The 10005-nt window shown below is 35.7% G+C and overlaps 2 protein-coding genes across 2 annotated transcripts; both read right to left on the bottom strand.

Moving 5' to 3' along the window:
- Nucleotides 1-453: 453 nt before the first annotated feature.
- LOC107469860 (uncharacterized) lies at nt 454-1977 on the bottom strand. Its single transcript, XM_016089242.2, has 2 exons — nt 1890-1977; nt 454-1778 (listed from the first exon to the last, which is right to left on the bottom strand). Exons 1-2 carry the CDS (start codon nt 1975-1977, stop codon nt 454-456), a joined length of 1413 nt encoding a protein of 470 aa, XP_015944728.2.
- Nucleotides 1978-5495: 3518 nt separating this feature from the next.
- LOC107469859 (uncharacterized) lies at nt 5496-6095 on the bottom strand. Its single transcript, XM_016089241.1, has one exon. It carries the CDS (start codon nt 6093-6095, stop codon nt 5496-5498), a length of 600 nt encoding a protein of 199 aa, XP_015944727.1.
- Between the last annotated feature and the right edge of the window lie 3910 nt (nt 6096-10005).

The following is a 10005-nucleotide window of genomic DNA, read 5'->3' as shown; positions in this document are numbered from 1 at the left end:
GGCGTTCAACGCCAAGTTACATCATCAATTTCCGAATAAAGTATAGACTATTATATATTGCTGGAAAGCTCTGGATGTCTATTTTCCAACGCCGTTGAGAGCGCGCCAATTGGAGTTCTGTAGCTCCAGAAAATCTATTTTGAGTGCAGGGAGGTCAGATTCCAAGAGCATCAGCAGTCCTTTTGTCAACCTTTTTCAGAGTTTTGCTCAAGTCCCTCAATTTCAGCCAGAAATTTCCTGAAATCACAAAAAAATACACAAACTCATAGTAAAGTCCAGAAATGTGAATTTAACATAAAAACTAATGAAAACATCCCTAAAAGTAGCTTGAACTTACTAAAAACTACCTAAAAACAATGCCAAAAAGCGTATAAATTATCCGCTCATCAGCTTCCAATATGGCAACTCAAAGAAAATGGACCTTTTCTTCCATGGACCATCAATTTTATTTTTTTACTTCTTTCCAAATACATTTTCAAAATCTTTCAAATCTTCAAAAATTTGTTCCCCATCTAATAAAGCTGGTGAAGACCTCAATTCAACATCGCCAGTAAAAGATCTTTTGTCCATCCTATATGGATGATCCATAGCCAAAAATTTACGGTGATCCATGTAGCACATCTTCCGGCTATGTTCTAAATAACAAGAGGAGGTGTCATAATTATAGCAAGGACATGCTAACTTTCCCTTTGTGCTCCAACCGGATAACATAGCATAAGCTGGAAAGTCACTTATGGTCCATAAAAGTGCTGCATGTAGTTGAAAAGTTTGATTCTTTGAAGCATCATATGTTTCCACTCCAACTTCCCATAAAACCTTCAACTCTTCAATTAATGGCTGAATATACACATCAATGCTTTTTCCAGGTGAACATGGTCCAGGGATGAGCAAGGACATCATGACATAATCTGGTTTCATGCAACACCATGGAGGAAGATTGTATGCGACCAAAACTACCGGCCATGTACTATGGGAGATGCTCATGGTTCTAAATGGATTAAATCCATCGCTAGCTAGCCCTAATCTTATGTTACGAGATTCTTTAGCAAAATCAGGATGAAGCCTATCAAAGTCTTTCCATGATTGGCCATCAGCTGGGTGTCTTAACTTTTCATCCTTTGAACGATGTTCCTCATGCCACCTTAATGATTTAGCTATTTTAGAACACAGTAACAGCTTCTTAAGCCTTGGAATCAAGGGAAAATGCCTCAAAACCTTCGCAGGCACAGGTTTTTTCTTCAACTTATCAACTTCCATATCTACCTCAGCATTTTCTATGTACCTGGAAGCTTCACAAATTGGACAAAATTCATCATCTTCATATGTATCCCGGAACAGAACACAATTGTTGGGACAAGCATGAATTTTATTATAACCAAGTCCTAAATCTTTTACCATGGCCTTGATTTTATTGAAAGAATCAGGAATATTCAAATGAGGAATCGCTTCTTTCAGTAATTCAAGTAGAGTAGTAAAGGATGCGTTGCTCCAACCATTAAGAGTCTTCAACAAATACAATCTGATAATGAATGATAATGTCGAAAATTTTTTACAGCCAGGATATAAATCTTGTTTTCCTTCTTCAAGCAAGTTATAAAACTTTTTTACATCTTCGTTTGGCCCATCAGCATCTTTATCTCCTTCAAGCACATGCCGAAACGTCTCGTTTATTAGCAGCCCATGATTGTCGTCGACAAATCCTTCATGGACTTCACTCTCATCGGATTCACTATCCATGTGACTTATCCTTTCGCCGTGATGAACCCACACAGTGTAACCTTTTTGAAATCCCTTACTTATTAAATGATCATAAACTTCATCCCTTCGCCCTCAACTAAAGTTATTACATATAGAACAAGGACAAAGAATTTCTTGTCCTTGTGGTCTACCTTTAGAAAAGGCAAAATCCAAAAATGGATTAACACCATGTTGGTAACCCTCAGTATGTCCTGGTAAACTAGTCCACCCTTTGTCCATTACTTTGTCAACTAAAATAAAAGAATACGGGCATATGTTTTAGACTAACTATAAGTGATTTTTTCTAATCAAGAGCTTATTGTTTCTAAAAAATTTCTAGAATTCAACCACACATGTTCGAAAGAGAACATCTCAACCAATCAAGAGACTAACAATTTGTATCTAACAAACTATGCAAAGAAGCTTAAGCAAACAATTAATCAGTAAATATTCTTAACAATTAAATGTTCAAACAAATTTAAAAAGATAATATATTAAATGATTTACCTGTAGTGTAGCTCAATGTCTAAGGAAGTCGCAGCTACAGAGAGATCCGCTATTTGATTCTCTTTTTCTGGTTTTAAAGAGACAAACTAAAACAGCAATAAAGAATAAAAATATAAGTAATTCATAACTAGATTTTTTAACAAAAAATTCACTTTTAAAACCATTTTTTAGAAATCTTATTTTCAAAAGTGATATATAACTAAAAAATCAAACAATAAAATTAACAAGAGTAGAATAATATTATCATTACTCTTTAAATATTAGTTCACAAACTAACACATCGTAATTTCAATTGTGGTTGATAAGAAGATTTTAGAAAAGAAAGAGAGGAAGGTGGGGTTCCTAATGTGTGATGAGTCACAAGTGACACATGTTGAAAATGAAAGGCTGATATTGGTGTGGGGGTTCCCTTCACAAGACATGCATCAGGCACCATAATTAATTATTAAGAAAAGTAGATAAAAGGGGCACCCAAATAAATAAGACAGTAAACAATAATATTAATAATAATGATGAAAGAAATAGAAAATAGAAAATAGAAAATGCTAGCTTTAAAGAATGGTGCAAAGCAAAGAGCGAAGGATTAGAAGAAAGGAACGGCTAATTTTGGAGGTTTTTGGAGAGAGGATGTTATGGATATGACCCAAAACTACAGCACAAGTAGCCGTTTGAACTTTGAAGAATCAAAGCAACATATGTGGGACTGTGTTTAAGTCTATCTGTCTAACAATGACATCTTCCAAACCCCCATAATAATTATTATTTTGGATATAATCGGAATTAACATTTCATGAGAATTTCAGTTGTTTTTGTTGTTAATAAAAACCTTGCTTAAGGTTTGATTTTTGTGCATTATAATGAGTCAGCGTCCAGTCACCTACCTGTCAATCCTGATGGGTTGGAACTTCATTATTTGTTAACAACAAATTAAAGAAAAATGTATTAGCTCAAATGAAATGATGTTGTTTTTGGTTTTTTGCTAAAGCTTAGCTTGCAATAAGATTCAGGCTTATAAAATTGACTTATCCATTGATATGCTTAAGAAAAGAAGAGCGGAAATCGGAGAAGCAGCAAGCCAGATTGCCATTAAAACCAGTATTATATACATATATTCAAAGGGGTCATCGATTGGTATTTGGTCATTGTAACCGCGAATCAAGAATGGCGAGCATCTATAAGCATCACATTTTCCATCAAATATTTAAATAATAAATATTTATCCTGATTAATTGAGGCATGTAGGAAGAAGAGCAGAATTTATGCTAATCTCTAAGTCAAATAGTTGGAATAAGCATGAAATTCCTCTGTTATCCTAGATGAAACCAACCAATATGAAAAGCAGTCCACAACTCTCTCAAATAATAATATTATACAACAAGGCTAAAATAAACAAAGCAGATAAATAAAATAAAAAATAAACAATTGAGAAACAGCGATATAGAAATTACTCTATAATCCTCAATAAAGAGTTATTGGGAATCCACCATAGAACACCTCACAGAGAGCAGAGAAACAGAACCGTAATGCCATCGAACACACTACTCGCAGATAATAAAAGTTTTGCTACCTTAAATAACAGACTAACTAAGCTCCAGGTTCATTTCACAAGTACGCAGTCCAAATTCAAACCAGAACAAAAGCTCAGTCAACATTCAACCCTCATCTTGCTCATGTTCACAAATATCACCACTTTCCACAGCCAACAAAAATACCCAACAACCAATCAAGCCCTAACTAAGAGATAGAAAATCAGAGAAGAAAACCACTTACCACAGATCACAACCCACAAACGGCCAATGCAACAAACCAGCAGCAGCGAAGCAACAACAGCAAAGCACAATCCACAATCAGCCAAGACACTGAAGCAGAAACAGCAAGGTAGAAGCAGCGAAGCAGAAGCAGAACAGGGGAGATCAAGGATGCTGTGGAGAAGTAGTGAAGCCTCGAAGAGGGGAGAAGCACCGACGCCGCGGAGAGGAGAGACTCTCCGATGCCGAGAAGAAGGAGGCAGCGACGATTTGGGAAGAACACAGCACAGCGTCGATGATGGTGCGACGATGGTGATATGTTTATAACAAAAATATATAATATTTATTATAAATTTATTTTAACTTTATTTTTTTAAAAAAATAATATTTGTTATATGTTTATAATAAAAATATATAATATTTATTATAAATTTATTTTACCTTTATGTGTTCAAAATATAATATTTTTTATATATTTATAATAATATATAATATTTATAATAAACTTATTTTAATTTTATTTTTTTAAAATAATATTTGTTATTTATTTATAACAATAGATTTTGAATATTTTATAAATTCAATATTTATAGAAAAATAGTTTCAATTTATATAATTATCTGAAATTATTTTTATTTGTATTGTTTAATTTGTATAATTATTTAAATAAGATTAGAAAATGCTTGTTTCATAAATAATTGTTGTAATGGTTGTAAAACCGTTCTTTAAAATAGTCAAAGAGAACGGTTTTATTTTGTTACTATAGCATAATGAAAAAATGAACTTCAATAGCAACACTGTAAAAACCGTTGTCTAAGACAATCTAAGGGAACGGTTTTAAAGTGTAGCATTTCGGCAACGGTTTTAATGCGTTTCTTTTGTGCAATTCTTTAAACAACAATTGAAAACCGTTGCTTAAAGCCAAATCATGGTAACAGTTATAAAACCGTTCTTTAAAATAGTCAAACAGAACGGTTTTACTGTGTTGCTAGAAATTGATGAAAAATGAAATTCAACAGTAACACTTTAAAAACCATTGTCTAAACCTATCTAAGAGAACGGTTTTAAGGCGTTGCAAAATTTGGCGTTGCTAAAGGCCATATTGTTGTAGTGTATTCTTAAGAATTAACATAAGTATTAAGGATACGGAATGCAAATAACATCTTGAGAAGATGACCAAAGAGCCACACAACAAACATACCATTCAAGGCAGAATGAAAGGTAGTAAGCTGGTAAAAACTTCTCTATAGACAACATTAAAAGTATGATTTAAGACTGTGCCGTTAGAACCAACATATAATATCTTTAGTCCAGAATGCTTGCTAACCCGAGAGAGCACAACATAAAGCTGACCATGAGTGAAAAAAGGTCTTGGAAGATACACGCCAACAGTAGACAGTGTTTGTCCTTGGGACTTGTTTATGGTCATCGCAAAGCAAAGCACAATCGGAAATTGTCGTCGAGTAAACCTGATCGGTAATGTCTCATTATTAGGGGCCATGTTCATCCTGGGATAAAGACAACCTCACCAGTATTACGACCTGCTAATATGATGCACTCAATGACATGGTCGCCGAGACGTCTAACTTGCATTCGCGTACCGTTGCATAGTCCATTGGATTGGTCAATATTGCGAAGAAGCATCACAGGAACACCAATTTTAAGAAGTAACCGGTGTTGGAAAATTCCAGAATAATTCAACGCATTCAATGACTTCGTGCTCATTGTGTATAATTCATATTCCAAGTGACCATCTTCATTAAGTAGTGTATCAGAGCTCAAGTAAACTCTCTCGTTGCCAGGGATCAAAGACATAACATGATTGTTTACTTCAGTTACAACATCAAGTGTTGGTGTTAATATACTCCTGCCCTTAAAATAATACATGCTAGAAGAAAGGAGTAAAATGTCAGGATAAATGAACAACACCAAATCATGCAGACACGGAGACTCAATATCCAGCAGCAAGTTGTCGGGTATTCTATTAACCGATTCGCCATCGGTGCTGTCTCCGAGTAACCCGTCACCTATTTGAAGCAGCCATTCCGCAAATTTCTCTAACTGTACATTGTGGATATCTTGCGAACCATGACCTAGGCTCATGTTTTCAGTCAATTGTAACACTTGGCAACATTGCCATAGGTTCGAAGCATTAATACACGAATGAGCAATCTCCTCTCAAAAACCACGAGAAATCACAGGTAATATCTGACGGAAATCACCACCTAGAACAACAATTTTTCCACCAAATGGAGCATCAGGATTATATCCATGATCAAAACGAAGAACATCCTTAAGGCACTTGTCGAGCACTTCAAAGCAAAATTTATTTAACATAGGTGCCTCATCCCATATAATTAATTTTGCAAATGAAATAAGACGCGCGAGGGGTGTGCCTTGCCTTATATTATTACAAATAGAGTCTTGATTAACACTGAGTAGAACCTTAAAGCGTGAATGAGCAGTGCGCCCATTAGGCAACAATAGCACTGCAATGCCACTAGATGCCACATTGAGAACAATATGACCCTTCGACCTTATTGAAGCAAACAGTGTATTCCATAGAAAAGTCTTCGCAGTTCCACCATATCCACAAACAAAGAAAAAACCACCAGCGCCACCATATAATAATAATTATTGTTATTATTGCTCAAAGACTAAAAAATAAATTTAAAAATTAAAATTACAATAATATAATAATAATTATAATTATATTATCTAACCACTGAAGTAACCAATTGAGCAAATGGTCTCATTGTTATTGTTATTGTTATAACATCCAAGGAACCGAGGCCGTGGTCAGGTATATTATTTGGGCCAAGGAAAGAAGACATTGGATTAGATGGCTTAAAGGATTTACATGAATAAATATTGAACATGTAATAACAATAATAAATCCTAAGTGACACGTATAAATATGTGAATATTTTGATTATTTTGATTATTACTATTTTTGTAACTTAAATTAAAAACCAAAGTAATTTATAATATGACCTATTAACCGACTTAAATTACAAACTAAAGTAATTTAGAATATGACTTATTAACCGAACAAAAGAATTGAGCAGATGTTGTTCAAATATCCAAGGGACCAAGCGGTTGTCATTAATAATATTTGGCCCCCTTAACCTGGATACAAAGAATATTAGTTGATTTGATGATTAGATGGCTTAATGATAAACTAGTTGCAATATTTAGCATGTAATACAACCAATAATAATGATAATAATATAATATAATGATAATAATCTAATAAAAAAATCAAATTTATAAGAAAAGCAAAAACAGAATTTATCTCGGTGGATCAGAATTGATTACGGAGACTTTACAGATCACTTAATAGGAAGCCCTCAACCCAAGTGAAAAAATTGAACTAAAAAATGTTCCCGCCTCTTGAAGAAAGACCGATGAAAATGAATAATAGACAGGTAGTCAATAAATGCAACTCATTGGATGAGATCAGTAAGCAAACAAGTAGGGTGAAGTCAAATAATAGCAGTGATAATTTCCTAGTTTAATTACTCTAGAGATAAGTATGACTGAAAGAAGATAAAATACCATTAAATTAAAATGATAGTAAATGTTGAAGCAGGGATAGAAATTTAAGTTCAATTACTCCAGGTAGGAAAACGTCTTGTCACCAGAGACTCAAAGGGGTTGAAGACGACGAATGAGAAATAATGGAACACAGGTAAAGAAATTAATTGCATTGATTCACCAACATGAATGAATTTGGGGGTAAAAATAGCTGAATGGGAAAGTTCGGTGGAAATACGGAACATGGAAGGATACATGGGAACCAAGCAGAAAAGAGACTGGCACATTAGAGTCAAATATAAACACGGCGCAAAATTTAAAGAGAGTATAGACAATATAAATGCTGGTCTAACAGATAGGCATAGCAATAGATAACACAAGAATCAATTTAGCAGAGAAATATTAAGGACGCACGATTAGAGGCATGGCTTGATTACATATAATCGGTTGTTTACCAGTGTAAAGATTATCACTAAACTTTAATAGCTAAAGTTAGATTAGTGGGGGATAGCAGTAGATTAAAAGGCATGGCTTGATAACATATAATCGGTTGTTTACCAATGTAAAGATGATCAGTAAGCCTTAATAGTTAAAGTTAGTTAGCCAAAGTCAGATTAGCAGGGCATAGCAGCAGATTAAATTAAAATGTATTCTGAATCTGAATACTATTAACAACGAAATAGACACCAAGACTGAGGATGACTATTATTTGAAGGTATTATTACTATTATAACCAAAAAGAACAAATGACCAAGTACCTGCGCAGAGAGTAGTCCACAGTCGACGGAAACACTACTAACAATCCGTATATCCACGTAATTCATGAAATGTACCTTGCCGTGTATAAGCCGGAGCTGTAGAGGACCACAGGGAGATCAAAAGTCAATGGTGTGAACACTTTCAGGTTAAAGAAAGTGTACACATTCAACGGATGGGATCACCCTGGAAAGAAGATATAAAACAATTTAACATGCATGAAGTCGGAGCACGAACTTTATGGTAGAACACAAAGCGATCATAGCATGATAACCCTGTGGGGGGTTTATTTGTGAAACCATTGTGATAAAAAACCAAAAATTAAAAAACCAAAGAAGAGATGAATAAGAATTACTGAGGAAATATAAGAAAGACAGTAAGCTGGCCATGGCGAAGGAGCAAGATCCAAAACAACGGTTAAAACAACCGCTGGCGGAATGATCATGGAAGCCCCTTGGTGTGCCCGACTGAGTGATGGAAGCGACGGCCGAATCCAGGGTTTGAGGGGGAATGAAGCGTGAAAGCACCAGGATAAGGTGATAACATCACAGTGGGCCAATGTTCACCTAATCCGCAGTTCCAAAGATAGCAAATTGGGCCCATGTGAGCAGAACAGGCCGAGCATGCTTGAAAATAAAATGAGGCATCAATTAATATCTTTTTAATGAAATACACATAACAAAATTCCAGCCCAAAGCAACATAAAGCTGCTGTGCATAAAATATGATCGGTTGCAAACAGGAAAAAACGGTAACCGCAACAGAGGATGCCTGGCCAACCCAGCCATTTTCATTACCACGAAAGCCACATCGGGGCTCTCTAATATACATTACATAACAGCCACAAAATACACAATGGAATTTATAAATTATAAATAAAACATTCATAAATAAAACATGGAGTTGGCGATCCCAATCATAGCGAATGCATCAGCCACCAGAGACACGATGCAATCAAATTCGGAGCCACAATTACCTATGGCAAACCACTAACTTATTCAGCTACTGGGTACAGAAGTCTAAACAAAGCAACGCGCAAAAACAACACGTTATTTAGAATTATTCAGACATTTAAAGAAAACTCCATGCACCCTTTGATGGAAACAACTCCAGGCCATCTCACGCGTTCAATAAACCTTACAACTCCGTCAGTCAGCCCAACAGAGCAGAGCTGGGCCTCCGATATGACCGCATCAAGCGACGACTCAAGTACGTCGAAATCACGGATAAAATGGCTGATCCCGAGAAGATTGCGACCAAACATAACACATGGTGTATCGGTCAGGTTAGGATCACCAATAAAGAGATGCCGACCCCACGCCATTGCACCTGAAGGTCCAAGGTTGATGGTCATCACATGTACTCCGAACCTTAAAGAGGACTGCTCATAGGTAACAAAATTCACACAATCATGGTGGCCAATCAAGGTAGGATAATCCACACATGCACCTGCACCTATTTCTATCTCATTCCATGTAGACTCTAGTGTTGCGTACCTAACCACAGAGACCGGTTTCTTCCGAAATCTACCTTTACTATTGACCCAAAAAACATAATTGTTGGCCACGGCATACCCACTCCTCAGTCTATCAACCATTGGCGGGGTCCGAGCAGCGGGACTCCACTGACCCGCATTCGAAAGATACGTCTGCATGTCGTATCCAGTAGTTGTCAGGTGACGCTTTGTGAGGCTGAGAATCTTATAATCATCACAACCTACC

Source organism: Arachis duranensis, chromosome 10 (assembly GCF_000817695.3).
Source record: "Arachis duranensis cultivar V14167 chromosome 10, aradu.V14167.gnm2.J7QH, whole genome shotgun sequence".
NCBI classification, from domain to species: Eukaryota; Viridiplantae; Streptophyta; class Magnoliopsida; order Fabales; family Fabaceae; genus Arachis; species Arachis duranensis.
Note: the sequence above shows the minus strand (reverse complement) of the source record. Positions and strands in the feature narration are given on the sequence as shown.